The following is a 22,685-nucleotide window of genomic DNA, read 5'->3' on the forward strand; positions in this document are numbered from 1 at the left end:
ATAAAATAAAACTACGACAAATAGAACATTAAAATATTTATTTAGTAAAATATTTAAAATAAACAACATAGAATAATAGAAGGATGTAGTGCCTAACTTTAAAAACATTTCAATAAAGTATACGAAAGTATCATGATAAATAATGGTACCATTTTTTCCACCCCGAATTGAATTAAATAAACTTCTCTTGCAAAACGCATTGCTACACCATAATAGAAAAGTGCACACATGAAATTTAATAGAGATTTTTGACATAACATCATTGGACACCTTGACTTAAAATCACACCTCTGCACACTTGTCAAAAACAAGCAGTATTTTTTGGCACTTCTATGAACCAATGAACGGATCTGAGTTCATTAGTTTTCCTCCAGCAGGTTGTGTTGGTTTTGAAAGTGGAAGCTAACATTAGCACATTTGTAGAAATAGCATAAGGACATTAAAGACTTGTCGACAAATAGCCAGCAAAGGAACTTTGTGTCAAAGCATCTCTTCAATCCGTTTAAATGCCTCTGACTGTTACCGTTTGTATGTAAACAAAGTAAGACACTGGAATGACGTACCGAGCTGCAACACGTTTAGCCTTTCCTTTGACATAATATTGGAAAAACTGACCAACATTCAAAAAACTCCTATTTACAATCAAGAATAAATTAATATTGCAATTTGTGGTGTGAGTTTGTGTGTGTGGGAGTGTGCGCCATTTGCTCTTCTTTATCTTCAAATGTCAAACCTGCGAAGACTCATTCTGCTGAAGGAATCTCTGGAAACAAGAGGAAAGAAAACGTTTACATCAAACAGGGAAGTGATTCGGGGGCATTAATTGGACTTCGAGACCAACAATTTTAGCAACATGTAACTGATATCACTCTGTAAATCTGCTGGTTCCATTAATACAAAACGCAATAGGGCTTGTGAGAATAGCAACATTGTAAAGTTGGAAGTTCTAAAATGTCCTTTCGAAATAACACATTAACACAGGAGAAAAAGGAGAAAATGTGAAAGTCCCGAGCTACCTGGTCAAGCTGTCCGTTTGCTGCATGAGTGTTGAAGAAGCAAAGACTCACGTAAGTTCACATCCAAAACACACCGCAGGAATCCATAGGCTGAAACTATGACTAAATGTCATAGATCTAAAGAAGTCATTGTTCTAACCCGTTACATCAGTGAAAGACTAACCTACATTTATTATACATCTGATTGTAAAATAGCAGTTTGATAATATATTCTAGCATGTCAGAAATATGTATAAGGAAAAAAAAAACTCAAGAAAAAGTATGAAAAAGCCATAGTGTAGTATGTCGAAAAAGTGAAAGAAAGTCTGTATAACATGTTGAAACAGTATGTTGCAAAATATGCCATGAACCGTAACATAAGCTGCACTCCGCATGGACAGAACGTGAGCAACAATCTCTCTGGCTGGTGGTGGACAGCGAAGAGAAGGTTAAAGCATATAAATGTTGTGCACACACACACACACACACACACACTACCGTGGCCTCCCTGAGAGGGACCTTGGCGTGACGCTACCATTCAGCAGCCACACATGGGGCTCCGGGGCAAAGCGACAAGGAGAGAGGGAACGTGGGCGAAGGGCCTCATCGCAGCTAAGTGGACCCCCCCTCCTGTGTGTGTGTGTGTGTGTGTGTGTGTCTGTCATCGGCAGCCACGCGCAGCGCTACCTGTGAGAGTTGACCTGGAGTACAGGTTTATAAAGCTGCGGGATCTTTCTGTTGATGAGCGGCTGAAGCGCCTCCTTCAGCCGGTGGTAGTTCCTCTCCAGCTCCCTCTGGTACTCCTTCTGGTCCGGGCCGATCAGGCTCTTGTTCTTACGCAGGGCGTCTTCGCACCTTCGGCACAGAGAGACGGCCGGCGTTTGAATTCTGTACCACACTTTGTTTTGCTACTGCAGGTGGAGAATCTTTGCGCTGTTTTTTTTTTGTAGTTAAATGTTCACTTTTCAGTTCTCAAATCGGACATTATGAAAAACGAGAGCTCTTTCACGCAGAAATAAAAACATTCCATCATCAACAGCAGCTTTTTGAACTAACCAAATCATTGTTTTTCTTTTCGTAAATGATACTTTTTTCATTTTTTTGGACGTTCGGATGGCAGAACTTAAGGTTTTCTTGTATCCATCATCTACCTCTTTGTGAAGTCTTTGAAGCAGAGCCGCAGCTTATTGTGGTGTCGGTACAGCTTGGGGTCACTGGGAATATCTGACAGGAACACCTGAGCCACCTCCAGAGGACCCTGAGGGGAGAAAAAAAAACGTTGTGACTTTTCTTCTACAGCTTTACTTATTCTCTTAAAATCCTTGAACAATGCAGACTAAAACCTTACCTGGTTGACGGTTGTGCCCACTGACCCCTGCAGGACCATCTGTAGCATCTTAGCATCGGCGGGGTCCTGGTGGGTGGCAAAGGCCAGCTCCTGGGTCTTCTTCTGCATGTCTTCTATTGCCACCTCGATGGGTGTGGATATAACCTGGAAGGAGACAAAGCGGATCCTTCGGTCGGCCAGTCGGGATGAAATGAAAAGCTCCTGCGGGCCGGTGGCTCTCTGCGGGTCCACCCACCTCCTCCTTGTGGATGATGTTGATGCGGGTCTTGATGTAGGGGAAGGCGTGGGAGGTGGTGAGGATGGTCTTGCGCTTGAACTGCTCGTGCAGGTCCCCGTGGGCTCGCCCGTCCAGGGTGAAGGGCGTGCAGTAGACAAAGCGGCGCAAGTTGTAGTTCTTATCGAAGTAGGTGATGCGGTCCTTCATCTCGTACGTGTCGAAGTACGGCTCCACGTACGTGATCTGGATGCACGCCTGCACAAACAACAATGGACACGGTTTTCGGTTGTTTTTTCAGATAGAAGACGGACGCCCAGACGTTTTGCTGCTAAAACCTCCACAGGTGGGAATATACAACCTGCCCAGCACTGACCTTGTTAGGGTCCAACTTGCACTTGTCCACGGGGTTAGAGTCCTTAATGACTTCTACTTGGTCCTCTCCAAATCGTTCTCCATAGAAACCCTGAGAAGAAATGCATCACAGAACCTCCTCAGTTATTAGGCACTCTGAGCACATTCCAGGAGAACCCAGAGGCGTCACAGTGGAATTTACCTCCAGCCTGTGAGAAATCTCCGCCAGCTTGGTGATGGCCGGCTCTTTGTACACAAACTCCTGCTCGTCCAAGTCACCAAACTTTGAACCGTAAATTCCAATTCTGAAGTACGTACCAAACATCCTCTTTCCGTCCTGCGAGCCGGGGCAGATAAATATTAGTACAGAGCAGGAACATGAATTCAATTATTTATAAGAAGCCTTTATAAAACCACGTGTCACAAGCAGTATAACAGTCCGAGTGTACAAACAAAGGTCTTGCAGCTGAAACCACTTTTTTTGATTTCTGTGGATCTGAAGATATTGACAAATGTAGCTGAATGTGTGACACATGCCTTATTGCCTTATTGCAAAACATCCACAGGAAAACAAACACAGCACAGTATTCATGTCATGAACAATTACTGCTATGAAATTCAAGTCAACTCTAAGTTGATGTGGCTCAGCTTGACCGTACATATGTTCTGTGAATGTTTCCTCTGCTTTGAGAAAAACAAAGTTAACGCCATTTTATAAATATGCCACAGGATTCATGAGAGAAAACCAGCGAAACCAACAATGATCCCGAGCACTTCTAATGGGTGAATAAAGTCAACCATTTCCCATAAAATAGACATTTCCATCAAATCCAGAAACTGAATTTTGTTCCCCTCAGACATCTGGAAAGCAATTTTGGCTTTATGTTCATTCAAGCCAGAAAACACAAATGTACTGGTGGGAGTGAATGAGTGTGTACGCGTGTGTGTGTGTGTGTGTGTGTGTGTGTGTGTGTGTGTGTGTGTGTTTGTGTTTAACATGAGAGAGGGAGGAGCTGCTGACAGGTTTCGCAGCTTAGTTCGTCACCGCGTAGATCATTTAATAAACCCCCAAATCTTAAAAATCTGGTATTCTTTACCGCAACTTCTGTTTCAAAAATAAATTGAAGCACATCTGGCCCTAAAAAGGAACTTACCACAAGACACAATTAAGTAAAGTGGGAAGGAAGGGTCGGCAACCAGGGAAATCAAAAAGGAGAAAACAGAACAAATTTTAATGAGGGTCGAGTCACTCAAGAGAATTTAAAAAACAACTTAAACTAAAACACAATAGATAAATATCTCCATTGATTCTTAAAAATAACATAACAGTAGTTGTGGAGCCAAACCATGCACAGGCAAACAATTATGACAAATAAAAGAAAAACAGAGTGAGAAAAAATAGATCCACAACTGTCAGAAACACAACATGCACCCTCAGTGCATTTCCAAAGGGAGCTCAGAGCGCTCTGTCCACTTCATGCAACAGACCATACGAACTCAGAGGTTAATACGGTTAACAAAAGAACAGGATGGATGAAAAATATCAGGGGTCGATTTAGTTTGAAACTAATAAAAGAAAGGGCGAGAATAAAAAACTAATCAAAATAAAAAAGGGATAAATCAAGCAATCCTGAGACTCCTGTGAGTTGAACCCTTTTGGCAGAAAGAAAAAAAACCCGGACTGCCTCTGGAAGTTGCTTTGACCCAATGCAGGTCTGCAACAGCTTGTTTTTACAAAAGGCTCATTTAACGGCGTGTGGAGACAGTGACCAACGGCCTTCGCCTAAAAACAGCGCACTGAAATCGAGCCCCGTGGTTGGAGAGGAGGTGAAATGAAGTGTGACGGCGTCAGTCGATGAGTGTGTGTGCTGACTGATGCACCGGCGGGGCAGACGGGAAATGAAGACGGGAGGAAGTGTGGATTGTGCAGGTGACGCATTCACTGAGACCGAGTTCCCATGCCGACACGGCGACGGGCTCCTCTCGCACACGAGGAGGAGGGAGGAAGACGAGGGTGGTGTTGCTGCTCACACAGCAGGGGGTTGTGGGGGGTGGTGGGGGCAGACAGCTGTGCATTGTCTGCAGATGTTAATGGATGTAACAAAGCAAAGAGAGCAGCGGAATGCCCACGGCTAGCAGATAAAAAGATGAGAGTAAAAAAGATGAACAACACGAGCAGGGCCAAGCAGGAACTGTTTAGCCACCTACCTCCCAGCCAGTACTCTGTGTGACAAAGAGAATACAGGACAAGTGAACCAAGAGACACAGACGCCAGCCACGTTACACCGTGGCGTTTGTGCACGCAGTGACGTCACGGCGAGAGGAATGGACTCCTTGAAACAAATCCAGGACATTAGCTGGAGTGGAGAACAACTGACCTCTGACAAACACACATCCTTACTTCATCCTTTTTCATAACCAAAAACTCTTGGCCTCGTGCAGTTGCTCTGCACACAGAACGACCGGTAACCTTGGCCACGACTTGCCCGGAACCGGAAATAAAATGCCAAAATAATAAACCCATGCAAATGGCTAGGCACAATATTTCTATTTTGCTTCGGTGTTGCTACTGCGCTATTTGTTTGAAGACCATGACGTATTTTGAGGCCATGAACATGACCCTTGAGTGAAATCTGCGTTATGTGTGTGCGTGCGTTTACCTGATGCACGATTTTGCCAAAGGCTTCCTGTAGTTTGCCATGAATGGTGGCCAGCTTCTTTGCGTCCCTGTTGGCTTCATGGATGGGAATCAGTACCTTGTACACTTCGTTTACAGCCTCATACATGCCCGCCTGGAAGGGAGACGGAGACAAGTAGTCTACAGTCACTCATTCAAAAATACCATCACCTGAAATTCATTCACGTTTTCATTTAATTTAAACTAAGGTTCCACACACATCTGACGAATGATTACAATGACTCATCGTGAAATGAGTTCATTAGTTTAGTGAGAGAAAATGAGAGCCAGTGGGCGACATCCACGTCCCTCCACCCCCCCCCTCCGTCCTCCTCCACTTCTCACCATGGAGAAGGAGGCAGCAGCCTGCTCCAGGAGTCCCACGAGGCCGATCTCGGTGAAGTATTTCCCCGAGCAAATGCCCTCTTCGTCTGGCGACACCACGTCATCGGAGACCGCCGACTCCTCCAGGACATTGGAGGAGATGTTCTGGAGCACACACACACACACACACACACACACGTGTGAATACCCAAAAAGAACAACACAGGCGCACACATTTCTACCGGGCGCTCTCCTTACCTGGAAGGTCACACATCCCACAGGCAGATACTTGCGGTCCTCCAACATGCTGAGGTATTCTGCCACCAGGGCGGCGCTGTGCACCAGACACTGAGCGGCCTCCGCGTGGTTGTTCCTCTCTGAGTGTTTTCCGGCCATGTTCTGAAGCCAGGTCAGCCGCAGGTCTGGTGACGTCTGGTAACCCTTCGCAATCCTGGAGACGTGAGATCAAAGACGCACACAAACACAAACACACACATGAGGGCACACACTGGCAATGTTCAGTGCAGAAATACGTTTGGAGGAGATCAAAAGGTGTTTGCTTGAGTGTTCTGTACCTGTACATGAGATCTATCAGCATCTCAGGATCTTCCTGGTGCTCCTTCATCTTGACTGTGTCGGATAGGATCATGTGCAGGTTAAACACAAGGTCCTGGACCTGAGGGAAACAAAGCAGAGTGTGGGCTGTGTCCTTCTGCCAGCTCCATCTTTTATCTTACACAAATACACAAGAGAACATCAGTAGAAATCAGTGCATTTTGTAAATAAAATCAATCATCAGTCACTCAGCAGTCCTCCAACACAACTAAAGACAACTAAAGACTTTGATGGATCCATCTGTACCTGGTCTGGGAACGTTGTCTCCCTCAGCTCCAGATCCTCTTCTGCGTAGGTGAGGATGGTCTTCAGAGAGCGACGCAGAAACTCCTCATTAAAGTTCTGAGACGTTCCCACCAGGGACGAAAGAGACATGGTCACTTGCATCTTCACTCTTGCAAAGTTCTGAAAGTGCAACCACAAAGGAAAGAAAGATTCTAAACATGTAGTCAAAGGCACTGACTCTCATAGATGAGGAGTGCAAAGGTCGAGTCATTTCTAAAGGTCTCTGAAGGGCGAAAGGCTCCGTTCACATGCAACTGGGCCACAAATAGATTTATGTTTTTTTAAAGTTTGGTTTTGAGCTAAATTGGGTTATGTAGAGTAAACAAAAAATGGGAATGTGGTAGGGCGGGGTTAGCTCAGCTGCAAAACCGTGTGGCGAACCACAACCAACTGTCATCGGCTGCCGCGTGCGGCTGCTGTCATCACTGTGTGAATGAGTGAATGATGACATTAAGAAGCGCTTTGAGTGGTTGGAAGAATAGAAAAGCGCTGTACAAGTACAGTCCATGAACCATTTACATTTCCTTGTAATAATAGATTTAATCATTGGAAGCAACATGAACCTTTGTTGAGTCCATGTCCTTTCTACCAATGTAAAAAAAAGTGACACTTCTTCCTTGTTATTCGGACCCGCTTTTACATTTTATGGATTTTATTTTTTACATAACCTTCTTCACAGAGGTAGCAATAGTACTTTTACATAAGAAATCTGATCATTTTGAATAACCTTGTCACTGAAAAAGAAGGACTTGCAAATGTGAGATTCAAGTAGAGGTCAAATCCCGAGGCACGTGTGGTACAGGTCGTGCTTTTTTGGCATATTGTAGGCGCTCTTTGAAAACAACCATCCCCGTCCCAGGTTCAACAGTAATTTGTTGCTGAAAAACTGTGCAGTTGTAAATCTTAATTCCGCCAGCAGCACTTACGTTGCCGATCTCAAAGTTTTGCCTCATGAGCAGGTAGAGGGAGGCGCTGGCGTGGGCCCTGATGGTGCTTATGCTGCTGCTGCAGCTCCTTAACAACCGCAAACACAGATCGGCACATTGCTCCGTTTCCTCTTCAAACAGCAGTTCAGGAAACTACACAGGCAGAGAGAAAAGACACCCAAATTGACAGTACAAGTATTAAGTCCTGGAATAAAGTGCAAGAATAACTGGTCCAGTAGTCTAACCTTTGACACCAGCGCCCTCTGTGTGGCGAAGCAATGCTGCAGGTAGAGGGCGCTCTGGTTGCAGGCCATGCTGTGGAGCAACACCTTCAGCACGCCACCGAGGATACTCTCCTTGGACTCGGTCACTGACACCGTCTGAAGGGAGGGTGGAACATGTGCAGCCGTTTGTTTTGGGCTATTTTTGGTAGCAGTCTGGATGGGTTAACGAAGAAAGTACTGACCACTTGCATACCTGTACAATGATCTCCAAAGTATCAAGAATAATTACGTTGGCCTCCGTCGCAAGGTTACCATCAATAAGGGCTTCATGTTCCAGCTCGGCTCGGGTCCTGCAGGCAAGAAACCAGAAGATTCCCTCAACAACAGATTTCCAACTCCCACGTTGCGATTCTGTTGATGCTCAACATTAAAGGTTGCATAGGCTTCTGATCAGCACATTAATCATAATCAATGTAGCAAGAAAAAGGAATTCTGATCTTGTTTTCATTAACTTTGATGATGTAGGATATCTTCATGCAACCAAAGCCCAAAGTTGGTCAAATCAATAGGTTCTTCTAATCTTTAATTAAATATATTTTACTTGGCAAGATGTCGTTTCCCCTCAAACACAGAGCTCAAACTTAACAAATGATTAACAGAAACGATGCATGCTGACCCTTATGTGCACTGCTTGTTCAAACCTCAAACGAGGGGGGAGATGTTTGAAGGCATTGAGGAGGCTGTTCTTCATTAATACCAGTAAGGTGATGCACTCGTGCTCCATAGGCACAACACTGGACTAAGTGTTAAACATCTACATACGTGTTGGGAGTATAAAACCCTAACGGGATAGGCTTGTAGTAGCAATGGATCTATTCTACTATTCAAAAGTAAAACCAACAAAATAATGACAAACAAGAGCTGTTGTTATATTTGTCTCTCTTTTTGCGGCTGCAACAACCAGGGAGGCACATGAATCAGAATCCCAGAACAAGAAGCACACTGGTTAAAAAGCACCCACTGCAACCAATACCAACCCTGAGACAGACACTGTTACCAGGGCAGAGGGAATGATGGGAACGGGGAGGGAGTTCTCTGTTGGTGCATTCATGTGCATGTGTAAATAAAATGGATGGAACAACATGGGTGCATCAGTAGGTAGAATAATGAATGTGGCTCACCCAAAACAAAACTTATTAGGTGTCAAGACTAGTTTTAATCAGGACTGGCAACCGGCTGACCACAAGCATGTGAATACACCATAAACAAGGAAGTAAAGCAAGGGGGATTCAAAGGAGCACACTGCAAGGGGGGTCCATACAATACCTGATTGATCTGTGACACCTACATAAACACACAGCAATGTGAGAGAACAAATGGAAATTAACCAAAAACAAAGGTTGGCTCAATTTACAACAAGAACAGAGAGAAAAATCTAATTTCAGTAATGAAAAAAAAAAAATTGTACCGTTTGTCTCCATTGGTCAAAATAAGTGAAATAAGATACAAAACTGTTGCTTTTAAGTTTGTGCAACACAGATAACGGCAGTTGCTGGAAAACATCTAAATGATTTTGATAATCAGATTGATACTGTATGTAAATGCCAAGAACATATGGATGTTTGTATCTATTACTAGAAGGACTTTAGTAGTGATATCCTGATTAGAGAATGGAATGATGATCAATCACTCTTTTGTTTCAGTTTGTTTAAAGTTTTCCAAATGACTTATTATAATTGGGGAAAAGGGAACAGATGGAGCTGAAGAGTGAAAGTAGGGATGGACATATTCATAACATTTATGGATTATGTTGTATACACCCTTTGTGTACTCTATTTAATGTGTGTTTGTGTGCTTGTATGTGTTCCTTCAGAGAACAAAAACTCCAAAACACAGTTCATTAAAAGGTCAGCTTTGGTGTCTCGGGCGTATCATTGAACTTTGGTAAGAATTTGCATGTGGATTAAGTGTAAGGAAGGGCGTACTTGTCCATCTTTTCACTGTTTTGTCTCCAGTGGGTCATGTCCTTCCTCCATCGAAGGTTCTCCTGACTGCCAAAAGCACTGCCCGATGGACTCCGCTCTAAATGGTGAGGAAAGGGTTGTTGTTGGTTTTATTGGTGGTGAAAGAAGGCATGTGTACACAGGGAAACTGTCACTGACTTTGGCTCAATTCCTGTAATAGGATCTATAATAATATCAAAGTGGTGTGCGGGGAGCCGGATACACCGCAATTACTGCGTTGGCCTTACTTTTTGTGTGTGTGTGTGTGCTTCCGAAACACGGTGATTTGTGAGTGAGAGACCTACCCAGCTGTCCGCGGCTGCGCCGCACCATCTCCTGTCTGGCACCAATGCTGCCGAGTATGGCCTCCTCCAGCTTGGCCTTCATATCTTTGGACTTCTTAAAGGTCAGGCTGTTCATCCGTTCAAATGCCTTCTTCCCCTGCATGGTGAACACAACATGGGCCTTGTATCCATGAGGCAGAGGATGAGTGGACAGACAGAGAACAAAGCCGGGAAGTTATTTGCACCACAGCACTCAGCAGGCAAAGCAAGTTTAGAGCATAAAAGCAAATGTGCAAGGGCACAGAAACGCAAACAGCAAGCAGATGGCATGGCGGAAAGCAAAAGATAAAGAAATAAACGGATGCCTAAAGCATAGGGAGCGGAAAGCTGTCTGTTTTTACTATTTTAAAAACACTTTAACTAGGCAAGGCATAGCCACTGCAGAAAACCTTGTTCTGAACGAAAGAGGACAGTACAAACTAATCATACGCTCAGAAGCTTTGGAAGAAGAAAAAAGTGAACACAGAATAAGCTGTAATAGGACTAAAATACATTGTATTCCTGGGACGTGAATGTAACCCAACATTTACCCAATAGGCGGGCTTACTCAACCCTCTGTGTGTCCTTGACGACCGCATAGTGATCTGTTATGTCACACTGCTGTATTGATTGCTGATGTTACCTTGTACTCAAAGCAGGAGACGCAGAGGTAAAGGAGATCCAGGAGGCGGTTGAGCTGGGACACCGACAGGTCTGTGAACCACTTCTGTAACACCAGCTCGTCAGCATTCTTCAACACCCACAGCAGACAGATGAGCAGACTACGACTTGACTCGGCCGAGAAGGTCCCGTGCTGACGAGTAGCCTGGAGAGATGGACGACGAGCAATCAGCCAGGAGCAAAGAACATTGTAAAAAATGTTGTGACGATGACCAGCAGGAGGATCGTTCCTTTAATTAATTGCAGGTTGTGGAGTCGAACCTGTGCGTTGAGCAAGAAACTGCTTGGTCGCGACATTGGAGTGGGGGTGGAGGTGCCTGCTATCGCCATGGCGACAGTCTGGCTGATCAAGCTGTTACCCTCTCCTTCCGCCTCTTCTCCACTGCTGCCCATCGCCGCTCCCTGGGGACCTGGACGACCCCACTGGTTGTGGGACTCTAGTGACATGAAATCGAGAGTTTAAAAAGTCAACACATTAACTGGAATTAAAAACAATACAATTTGGACTGACGCTCTGGGTGTGATGTTGCGACTCAAGACAGTGAAAATGTGATGTGGATATAACGAGACCAAAAGAGCGAGACTCATAACTATTGATAGAAAAAAACTCCACAGACTGAACCCACCATGTGTAGAAACAAGCTAGGTAACCGCTATTGTAGATGCGATGTCTTGAATGGGATAAAAAATACAATAAAAAAAATCGGATCTCACTAAATAGATCAGATATTTTTCAGTTTAGAGAGTGAAAAAGAAATGCCATAAAGATGAACTAGGGTTGCAGATCAGGCACATGATGTTGTGCAACACGCTTTGCAGGTCAAATGATAACCTTCTGAGTTCCAAAGGATATGCTATTGCAGGTCAAAATATAACTCTGCCATGGCATATGTTTGAATAGCTAAGGTTATTTGGCATTTCGTAACGTTATGTTTCAAGAGAGACACCCCGAGCCACAATGTTGCATGCCAGTAGGAAGCAAACAGATCTGACATACTGAGATAACATCTGACATAGTTGTGGGTGAAAACAAAATATAGAATTATTTACTGGACGTTGAAAGAAACTCCTAATTTTTACCTGTAAAGTCATGGAGCTGTGTTAGTGTTTCCATGACGATGCCAATGAGAGGTAGGTAAAGCATGGCAACGCGGGCCTTGACCTCAGGATCGGCGTAGCGAGGGTCGGAGTCATGGCTGGACAGGAGGTTATGAACGACACTCACCACCTTCTTATGGAGGCTGAACATTCTAAAGGGAAGAGGAAGGTAAAAGAAAAGCTAGATATCGTGTTTTCAATTTTAAATTCGAAAAGCACAATGGGTGCGAGAACAAGAGATCCTAGCCACATGAAACTTCACTTCGACTCAGCCACATGAATGCATGTCAGTGAAAAACAGGCTTATCTCTCACCTACAGATACAGAGGCTTTAATCGGAGAATATCACTTTCTTTTCACTGCAGTATTTGGCAGTTTAATGGGAAGATGCACACAAACGGACACAATAGCATCCATTAATAAATCTCAGTGATGACCATTTGTCTTACACTCAATCAGACATAAATTCTGTCTTTACAAAACGATCCTCAAAGGGTGTAGAGCGTGCGCATTCAGGGAGAACTCACCCTTCATTGTCCGGGTCCAGTATCACAGACAGTTCAGACAGCACCAGTCCAGCCAGAAAATGTTGCTCCCTGAAGGGGACAGACAGCTCAAACATGTTGGCTATCTTCTGGTCCTGGACATGTGTGGAGAACCCAGAGCTCTGTGAGAGAACACAGAACATAAAAAATAAAGCATTAATATCCTACATAATTATCATTTAAATGAAGGAAACTGTGTCTTCTGTGAGTGTTAAGGATTTCTTTGTGTTAAGGAGTGGTTGAAAACTTACAGTCTGACAAGACAATCATATAATTGTGAGTCCCCCTCCAGAGGTTAGCATTATGTAAGTCAATATGCTACGAATGCTGTCATTGTTAACATGGTTTTCCCCCCCATCTATTTTTTCTTTGATTTGATTTAATGGCTCTAGCATCGCCCCATTCTAGCAAGTTTAAGTCTTTAAGTTTGCAGAAATGTCACAGATGCCAGCTATTACGGCAGTACTAATGGGACAAACTGTTTGCTAAGAGTACGACTGCATCACTGGGTGCATATCTGTTTGCATGCATGTATTCAAACGTCCCTAGACCCCTTGGTGCCTCCTTACCTGTGAAGTTGCTGAAGACACAGAAGGGGAAGGCGAGGCCGGCGGGGTCAGCAGACTGCAGGGCAGGTTCAGGGTGACGTAGTGTTCGTGGCTGCAAACAATTCTCAAGAAATCAAGCCTCAAAGACTCCAGGGTTGGGTTCTGGAGAGCATACAGCTTTGTGGACACCTGGAGGTAAAATACAAATGAATTTAAAAAAAACAAAGAAAGGTATGCTTCAAAGCACCAGGATGTAAAGAATAATAATAATATCTGGCTGTAACTTCCAATAAATTATATGCATTTATATATATATATATATATATATATATATATATATATATATATATATATATATATATATATATATATATATATATATAAATAACTAATTGTTGATTGGCCATCTAGGCTGATATTCTCTTCACTTGTACTAATCCAAATATGTATTATGTATTATCGTTGTTCATAAAAAACACAGTGAAACAGGAAAAGTGTCTGATAATTGTGTGCCAATGTACCTGTTTCCAGTATGCCCTGATTAGGGTGAAGACAAAGCCTCGGTCCATGACTGACAGCAAGTCGTTGAGGAAGAAGGCCAAACTGGTGTTTAGTCTCTCCACCAACTCTAAGTCCTGATTGGATGAGAAACAAGCAAGTCTTAAAAGGTCTCCAGAGTTGGCGCTTTGAACTTGATTGAAACAAACTACCATTATATGAGATATCCTTTGTTGAGTCGACAGCTCACCGGGCAGTTACTCACCTTCTGGAAACGAGACACAATGTCCCCAGCGATGGTGCTGACCAGGGCCGTGATATCGTCCATGAAGCGTTCTGGGAAACGGTTCTTCCTGGGCGACTCAAGGCGCTCGGTGAAGTACAGGTGGTGGATAATGCTTTTAACCTGTGGTAAAGGTCGATTTCCATGTGAAAGGTACAAGACATTTCCACCCACTTGTATGCGTCCGGGCTGTTTCAGGTGTAAAAGAGTCGTTTCCTACCATGAGTTCAAAGAAAAACCAGGCCTGTTGGAGAGCGCCCTCCCTGACGCTGCCGCTGCTCACCACCCACTGGAGGGCCAACTCCTCGTGGAAGAGCTGAGCAGAGCAGCAAAGAAGGAAACGGAGAGAGAAGGAAGTGGAGATAGTAGGGAGTAAGAGATCGGGAGAAGGAGAAGCAACAAAGCCAGACAGAGAGAATGTGAGGCACCACGAGAAGTATCCTTGGCCATCTTGAATTAAAATGTACCTAAATCTACCTTTTGTGAACGGGTTATTCCACATGAATGTACTCTTACAAAATGTAACGAATGAATGGGAATTTTGACATGAAATGAAATTTAAGCAGGTTTAGTTCAAAATGATTAGCAATTCTAACTTTCTCTATATTAAAGGATAATACAGTCCAGAAAAGCTTCAGCATCTGCAACACTGAAAATTAACTTGATTAAAGGCGAAGTGACGTTTAACCAAAAACAAAAGGTTTACATAGACATATTACGTTAAGGGTTACCAACACAAAACAGTGAAATCCATTCAAGGTTAGGAAAATAAAAATCCTAGAATTGTGTGCAATAAATTTTATTTTTGTGAAATGATAAAAGATAAATAAATAATAAAAGACTTTTATTACCATGCAAATTATAGTATTTAATGACGTGACTTAAGGATAATCAAATTGAATAGGACTATGCCTGTGTTGACTGTGTACATCTTGAGAACTGCTCATTTAATCTACTTCACACTTGACAGGTATCTTGTTGGGGGCTTTAATTCACATGTAAAACTATTAACTGTTAAACTATTAACACTGCACAGTTAGTTCTAAATTCAAATGTGTACTTCCAATAAGACATAAAAGAGAAGCACTATCAGCACAATGTGCCCAATTAATGTCCGTCCATTCAAATATGATGCTGGAGAGTTAATGAATAATAATGCATCATACCCTAAATATTATATTCTGCGGGTCAAATCTAAATCTGCGTAACTATTAATATTTCTTGCTACGGTAAATACTGGAAGTATAACAACATATTAAGTTGTATATGTTGAGTTGCATGTTTGTCAAGTGCTTTGAGGAGCTTTGTAAGTTGCCTCAAGTTATAATGAGAAAGAATAGTAGCCTAATTCAGAATGTTACATACCTAAATATCAAATTTAACTGGCCCCCAGGCTGCTTCCATAGCATAATGACAATGTCCACTGCTGGTATTTTACCAGATCGTTTTAGGTGTTACTGACGTACTTCTACTGAATGCACAGCAGGTGTATTGCTGAGGACCAAAGAAAGTGTGAAGTTGTTTATCTGAGCAATCCTTCGCAAAGCTGCAAGCAGCAACACCTCAGTCTCAATCTTTTGGAGGGGAAATGCATTAGAAGATATTTTCCTGTGTGCATTTCTGCATGAAGAAAACTAACTTATTTTTCATTTATTTGAAGAATTATGCATAATCAACCTGCATTCATTTAGGTGTGTGTTTTTATGAAAAACCGTCTGGCTAACTCACCAACTGTTGTGCAGTCTGGCAAGTCTTCCTTGATCATACTGTCATATGTGTATGATATAAAATAGATGACGTAGGAATAAGATCTGATCTGATTTAGACATTGGTAATCTTTTCAATCATTTGTATCTTCATTTTGTGTAATTTTCCTTACAATCCTGTTGCCTGATTTAAAGTGTAAATTTAAATAGAAACGTTATCTCTATGTCTTCTTTTATTGATAGAACCTTTGCAGCAGATTGTATTCTGATACGCTGCCCAGCCAACAACATGTTTGTAGTACTGGCACAACATGTAGGGTCATTTCTAACTCACACCTTGTATGAAAACAGAGTTTTCCAATGAAAGGAGACTTCCCAAACTAAGTTAGCCAGACTACAACCAACGTTCATGTCCCATGAAAAACGCATCGATACATTCAGAACGAGAGGCAGAGCAGCAACATTCAGCATTTAACGAACTCCACAACCACACAATACGACATCGACCAATTCAGAGGCACACATCCACAGACATGACAGGTGAGGAGGCGGAGAGAGTGTCGGGCGGGGTTGGCTCCTCCCCCAGTGCAAGTGGCTCTACCTTTTTTGTGGGCAACCGTCCTGTTAAAGTTTGCAAGAAACTGGCGCTCTCAGTGTGCGAAGACATGCGATTGCCACAGCGCTCCATGGCCTATGGGTGGGATGAATGGAACGGTGACAACAAGGTTAGTGGAGGAACAACAGGAGCGTAAGGTAGCGCCTCTCCAACCCGCAGGGAAAATGCGTCGGCTGGATCACACGCATCCACCCACACATGTAAACACTACAGACTTTTGTGATCTCTTGCACACGCATGGAGACAAACAATGAGAGTAGGACACAGGACAGGGTCACAACGCTTCAAAGCGCTAGGCCCGTGATCTAAAACAGTCAGATACATTGGTAGATTCAGTGCCTTGAAAAGGAGGGATGCAAAATGGCTGCTTAAAGGGAAGCGTGCCATTCTGCATCCCACAAGGTGAATACAATACTTCGAAGAAGGAAAATGTCTGTTTTAAAAGGTATTTTCTTTGGTAGAAAGACTAACACAATGTTCCAACATAAGTCAAATGGTGATAATGTACACGCTGTGTCAATGTTGGCACATTTAAACCAATGTTGCAATCTAGCTGTGATGTTATTATATGACTAATATGCAGAGTTAACTCACTCATGGCTCCTTGATAGACATCAAGATTAGTGACGAACAATTGTTCTTGACAACTCAAAATGACATAACATCACATGAAGATGGAAAGTGAAGCTGACAAACAACCTCATTCGTAATAACACACACACACACACACACACACACACACACACACACACACAGGTATTCCATGCTCCAGCAACACAATGAATGCCATGAAGGATAAGTAGAAAGTCATGCAGTGGTATTTAGGGACTGAGGGCGGAGTGTATGAACTTAAAGCAGAGGGAGTGAATAACGGCGTTAGAAGCAGTAAGGAAAAGAGGAAATTATAGAGGAAATAGAATTCATAAAAATATACTGAAGTAGATGAATATGATTTGTAACACTATTCTTTTTCTCTAAAACTGTGAATAACTGTGAACAATGAAAATAAACACGTAAAAAGATCACAGAAAGTCTGGGTTTTGGGTTTGGCAATAATGGACTACAGTAAACCCAAAACGGCAGAAGAGCTCAGCATGGAAAAAGTAACCATGTAGATACTGCCATGAATGAGTCGGATATATGGGCACTGAATTATTTGGATTTATTTAATTGATCTGTTTCACATGCAAGTACTGAGAAAAAGGGATGTGTTAGACATGATTAATGAAGAGGGGTGACTGAGCTCTAGCATAAGGGGGAGAGGGTCATGGAGGCGGCTGTGACGCCTGTGTATGGGATCATGGGAGGGTCGTGATTTAAAGTTTACCAGGAATACTGTTATACTCGAAGTTCTGGTCTTTTATGTCCCAGTGGTACACTAGTCACTTTCTATACAGTTTAAAAAATACATTTTTTTAGAAGGTTAGCAATAGATAGATGGCAATCGTAGCTGTGTGATTTAAAACCCACGGAAGTAACTTTACAAAAGGTTGAGTCTACAAATGAAAGATGTGACCACGACTACACAATTAGGACATGGATTGCCACAACTCTCAAAATGAACCCAAAACTCTGAATATCCTAGTATTCCTCCAAGGTGAATACGGTGCGTTGTTTTTGTTGTTGTGAGGCAGAGTGCAGGACGGGGCATTCGTAAAACCACCTGCATGGTTTCTGGAGCGGACCCGGGGCTGGATCCCCAGGGGGCACTCTTACAGCCCATGGTGTGCACCCACGAGTTGGAGCGGTCTAAGCCCTAGGGGGGCCGAGTTCAAGGGACACAAGGCAGGCGGGAAGCAAGTGAATAAGCAAGCGGCACGGGGGGAAGGAGGAGGAAAGGAATAACGACAGGTTAAAGAGGTTCAGAAGTCAGAACTGTTGGTAGATGCCAAGGGCCCCAAAATAGAATCGCTGTCAATAAATAGTAAATCCAAATCATCACACAGAGGAGCAAAGCAGAGCTTTCTTTATTTGTGAGTATAAGAAATAACTTGCCGTCCCTCAGAGACACGAAAAGAGAGGTTTAGTTAAGTATTAGCAGTCGGGAACATTCATCAAACAAAGGGGCTGCATTCAAGCACTGCTCTGGGACATTTAATAAAAACACATTTAACGGTGGGCAATCACAACTTAAAACAAGACAAAATATACATTGCAACAGATAAAGTAAATCAAAGAAAAAGAAATAAAAATAGATAATATTCATGACAACTGACACAGTGTGCTATTGTATCTTCCTGACTGCATCTGCTTTATGACTTTCACAACGTGCATACACTGACCACTGTGTGTCCATGCGTATGTGTGTGTGTCAGGTTGCTGTTACAGCGGTTAGAGAGATAAGATGTCCAATCTTTTGTTTACGCATTGGTTATACAGTTTCAAGTGATATAGTATCTCCCTGAGTCAGTGTGTCCACATGGGAGGCCTCTACCTTTATTTGGTCAAAAAGCTAAAGAGTAGAGATCAGTAAAACCACTTCACGTGTGCATGTCTAACATACATCACACAGCAACAAGGGCTGCTGGACTACTTCACATTTAACCCTGATTATCTGATGGCAAGCACCATAAAGGAATTAGGTAAAGTGGCAAAAAAAGGCGTATGCTTAATCAAAGATATTTTGTTCTTGGGGTCCTTACCTTGCTGCCAATGATGGCGCGGACCTCGTCATCAGGAGAGGTGGGTGTCCCAGAGATGTCGGGGTTGCTGTTGCTGAGGCTACGGGAGCGATTGAGGTTGAGGCTGGCTGGTCGAACAGCTGAGCGAGCCATTGTGGCGTAGTGAACCGAGCCGCCCAACCCGCCTGGGCCTGCAACAACACACACGGAAGGAACATTAAACAGGTGGCATGTTGCGGGGTAAAACTACTTCTGCCAAATCATTGTGGTTCCTCTTGTATGTTGATTGCATGTTGACGCAGCTCCAAATGCACAGATTGGAATTTGTACAAACCTTGCTTCTTTTCCAATGCAAAAGACAACCCATCATATTGCATGTGATAAACACACAGGTTTAGTCTTGGCAGTTCATAGTTTGTTAGTTATCACAGGACTGATTGCAGGAAATAATCTATACTACTCACTAAAATGGAATATTGCTTAGATAATATTAATTTAAAGGGAAGTATAATTGCACACAGATTAAGACGTAAAGTGGTGGGCCATAAGTACCTGTTACAGATGAGTTGGGGTCTGTATTGGGCAGGCAGAAGACAAAATGGATATGGGAGGAAGAAAACAGAAAATAAAAAGAAATAGAGGAGGAAAATAAATTATGGCGGGTTTGATAATAAAAAAAACAAGTGAAGGTGAGTTGGTGGTTTGGTAAAGTTAACTTAAAAGAAGAAACAGAAAAACAGGTAAAGAATAAGGAAGAATGTTGGTTGGTTATCTGCATTGGGAGTAAAATACCTGGCGAGGGAGAATTGGGGTCAGTGCTGGGCAAGCGGAAGACATAGTGGATGTAAGAGGACAGCAGGCCATTCCGGCCATGCATGTCCTGGCTGGTGTCCAAGTACTTATGAAGCCGGTTCACTATGGATGCCATGACCTCGAAGGATGCCTGGCCCAGATTCACTGAACACACAGACACACACAGAAGCAAAGTGACACAGGTGCAAAAATGCAGATATGGACAAATACACAGCTATGCACAACATTGTGTTATCTGTGTGTTTGTGCGTGTGTAAAAAGCGTGACCCACAAAACATTTTGTTAGAGTAAACATATTTGAATATATATACGTTTAAATATTGTTTAAATATTGTTAAATAAGTTTAATACTGAACTAAGCTTATCATAAGGATACTATACAGCGGGAACTGTATAAAGTAAATAAATGGGCTGAACTTTTTTTTTTGTATTTATCCGTATAAATTAGTAAGACAATTTTCTTATACTGATACACATCTATCCAATAAGATGATACAAAAAATAAGACAAATCTTTTTTTTTTTGTTCATATTGACATCTTCCATTTGATAGCTTTTGGTGGAAACAGATGCAGTGGTGACAAACTTTAGCTTGACACAACGGGTTGAAACTGGCATGTCTGTTGCTAAGACCAAATTCAGAGAATCTTTTCATCTTAACTTGTCACTTCTGTAAATAAAAGACACATACAACTGAAAGTTGCAGAATTGATACATCATATATCAATTGATACATATATTTCTATTAATCCCTGGCTTTTTAGTGAAGAGAAAAGCAAGGTCATACCTATCTGCCCAGCAATTACTGGCGGCCGCACTACAAGCAGCACCAACTTGTCGAGTAGAAGGTGAAGGAATCGAACCACTGGCTCCAGCTGTGAAGAGTTGAGCGCTGCGATGCTGGACTTGAGCTCGCCCTCCAGGTTGTTCTCCATGATGCGCATGTCTCCTATCCTGACTGGGAACATGTGCTCATCCAGGGCGTGTACCAGCGCAAAGAATTTATCCAGGTACTGGTCCTAGAAAAGGGAGAAGGAACGATTGGTTTGCAAAGCAAATTAAAGCAAGTCCAAGTGGATATATTAAACAACGGAGAGAGACACAGATGAGAGAAAGAAGGAAACATAACAGCGTTAAAGGTAAATAAAGATGAAGAATAAGGGAAGGAAGTTAACATAATAGAAGTAAGCTCAGTTCCACTCATCTGTAAATTGGCTTACCAACTGGAAACTACAGAAGCGGCGTTGCTACTAGAACACAGTAGAATCCAGCAAGTCTAATCTGTGGCTGCAGCTTTGATTTATGAGCACATTAGTCTGAGTTAGGCTCCTAGGGACCACAGTCAAGCCCCCCCACACCCCAGCCGACACAGAGATGGAGTGGGCCTCAGTAAATTACTGCCACGGCGAGCTTCACCCACTAATGAACTGGTGCTGCGGAGAAATTACTGTGCAAAAGTGAAAACGTTGTGTGTTTGTTTTTTCCTGACAAATCCAAATTCTAAATGATACCCTGTGAGATGCTTATGAAAACTGAGATACTATAGAATTTCTCTTATTCGTTTCTGTAAAGAAGCTCTTTCCGCCTATGTTTATATATCTCCTGTTGATATATTAGCCCATTGAATCAACGTGAAAGATGGGAATGGGTAAAGGGAATGAGACATGATAAAGGTTAATTCCACAAATATCCCCAAACTACAGTAAAAACCATTGTACACAGCACTGTTACCTGTGTGTGGATGGATGAAACCGAAACCACTTCCACATTAAATACTCCTCGATGGTTGTCCACCCACTTCATCCCAGGGAGAGGAACCTGAGGCACAACAATATCAGAGTAAATCTGTGCTGCATTAGCAAACTGAACATTTTACAAGCAGTAGAAATGTACGATAGGTCACTGTGCCTATCGTACATTTTAAATCAAAGAGGTTTAAATCCAAAGCCTTTTCATTCCACCCAAAAGTCAAATAAAGAGTTAAGTAAGTGTAGAGAATCTCCGAGGCATCCTGACATCATGACCCGGTCATGACTCTCCTCAACACGTAACCTTGGTAACTGAGTATCCCGTGAAGCTAAAACTGCTAACTGGGGAAAAAATATAAATGCGCCTTCCATAAACATCTTTATCAGTTTCATCATCTAAAAAAACCCTTCTCTTACGTCTGGGGAGAGGACAGAGTAGGATTGTGGGGGTTTTTCCAGAGACACTGGCAGACAGAAATGACCCGTCCGCAGACGTCCATTCTGCAGCATGGGGATCCACTGGAGAGAGGGGAAGAAAACATGAATCAAAATAGAACGCACAGGATAATATTATTTTTCATTTAGAGAATGTGTGCTTGTTAATCCTGTCTTTTTGTTCTTTAGCTTGTGCCTCCCTCGGAGAGTTGCACTGCTCGGCTCTCTAATCGTTACCCACCGTGTATCCCACAGGGGTCTCCAGGGGCGTGTTCTGTTTCTGTTGGCAGCTGACGTGGTAAAAAGTGAAGAGGATGTGGTGGTGGTCCGACAGGGAGGCCGGCAGCTTGATCTTGATCTCATCATGAAAGTCAGGGGACCTGTTGATAGCAGTTTTAACAACATCATAAAATTACTGAAAACACTGTTACAAGCTGCTTTATAATTAGTTACTTGATATATTAGTAAAGACCCTCAACAATTATCATTGTGTTTCTGCAATATGCAAACAGGTTGTCATCCCATTGGCCTTCAACATGGCTCATGGCTAATAGTTTATATGTTCCCCTGTAAAAAACATTTTTCTGCATCAAGGAAAGAGCGTGCATCTGCTTTTCCCTGCTGGTTGCCTGTGTGACCAACGACTCCTCGATACTGGTGTCCACTAAACAGAACCCGCTTCTGAACGGGGAACAGGTCAGAGATTTGTGCATGCGCTGAAAGCTATAGCCTATTTTCAGCTGATTTTCAGCCCACTTGTGTCCCAAGACAAGTCAATTGATCCAAAAGGAAATAAATTACTTAAC

General features: G+C 42.8%; 1 protein-coding gene across 30 annotated transcripts in view; it reads right to left on the bottom strand.

Moving 5' to 3' along the window:
• Positions 1-23: 23 nt before the first annotated feature.
• Positions 24-22,685, bottom strand: part of dock7 (dedicator of cytokinesis 7) — a 41,072-nt gene continuing 18,410 nt past the window's right edge. The window contains exons 17-53 of one of the 30 annotated variants that reach the window (XM_078108114.1): positions 22,121-22,259; positions 21,862-21,963; positions 21,428-21,514; positions 20,484-20,715; positions 19,677-19,841; positions 19,437-19,457; positions 18,906-19,075; positions 17,927-18,019; positions 16,249-16,338; positions 14,162-14,257; positions 13,924-14,064; positions 13,682-13,795; positions 13,182-13,349; positions 12,595-12,734; positions 12,050-12,219; positions 11,231-11,406; positions 10,932-11,114; positions 10,271-10,430; positions 9,948-10,044; positions 9,289-9,306; positions 8,216-8,312; positions 7,984-8,118; positions 7,739-7,891; positions 6,774-6,932; positions 6,488-6,588; positions 6,171-6,363; positions 5,934-6,077; positions 5,572-5,703; positions 5,120-5,134; positions 3,114-3,239; positions 2,934-3,023; positions 2,579-2,815; positions 2,344-2,487; positions 2,147-2,253; positions 1,683-1,850; positions 1,017-1,036; positions 24-763 (exon numbers count right to left, since the gene is read on the bottom strand). In XM_078108114.1, the coding sequence (XP_077964240.1) occupies positions 1,021-1,036; positions 1,683-1,850; positions 2,147-2,253; positions 2,344-2,487; positions 2,579-2,815; positions 2,934-3,023; positions 3,114-3,239; positions 5,120-5,134; positions 5,572-5,703; positions 5,934-6,077; positions 6,171-6,363; positions 6,488-6,588; positions 6,774-6,932; positions 7,739-7,891; positions 7,984-8,118; positions 8,216-8,312; positions 9,289-9,306; positions 9,948-10,044; positions 10,271-10,430; positions 10,932-11,114; positions 11,231-11,406; positions 12,050-12,219; positions 12,595-12,734; positions 13,182-13,349; positions 13,682-13,795; positions 13,924-14,064; positions 14,162-14,257; positions 16,249-16,338; positions 17,927-18,019; positions 18,906-19,075; positions 19,437-19,457; positions 19,677-19,841; positions 20,484-20,715; positions 21,428-21,514; positions 21,862-21,963; positions 22,121-22,259 (4,579 nt within the window). In that variant the 3' untranslated portion in view covers positions 24-763; positions 1,017-1,020. Of the gene's footprint in view, positions 764-1,016; positions 1,037-1,682; positions 1,851-2,146; positions 2,254-2,343; positions 2,488-2,578; positions 2,816-2,933; positions 3,024-3,113; positions 3,249-4,065; positions 5,135-5,571; positions 5,704-5,933; positions 6,078-6,170; positions 6,364-6,487; positions 6,589-6,773; positions 6,933-7,738; positions 7,892-7,983; positions 8,119-8,215; positions 8,313-9,288; positions 9,307-9,947; positions 10,045-10,270; positions 10,431-10,931; positions 11,115-11,230; positions 11,407-12,049; positions 12,220-12,594; positions 12,735-13,181; positions 13,350-13,681; positions 13,796-13,923; positions 14,065-14,161; positions 14,258-16,248; positions 16,339-17,926; positions 18,020-18,905; positions 19,076-19,436; positions 19,458-19,676; positions 19,842-20,483; positions 20,716-21,427; positions 21,515-21,861; positions 21,964-22,120; positions 22,260-22,685 lie in introns of all 30 variants that reach the window. The other 29 variants (XR_013468592.1, XM_078108113.1, XM_078108116.1 and 26 more) reach the window with 29 other exon arrangements.

Source organism: Gasterosteus aculeatus, chromosome 8 (genome assembly GCF_964276395.1).
Source record: "Gasterosteus aculeatus chromosome 8, fGasAcu3.hap1.1, whole genome shotgun sequence".
Classification (NCBI taxonomy): domain Eukaryota; kingdom Metazoa; phylum Chordata; class Actinopteri; order Perciformes; family Gasterosteidae; genus Gasterosteus; species Gasterosteus aculeatus.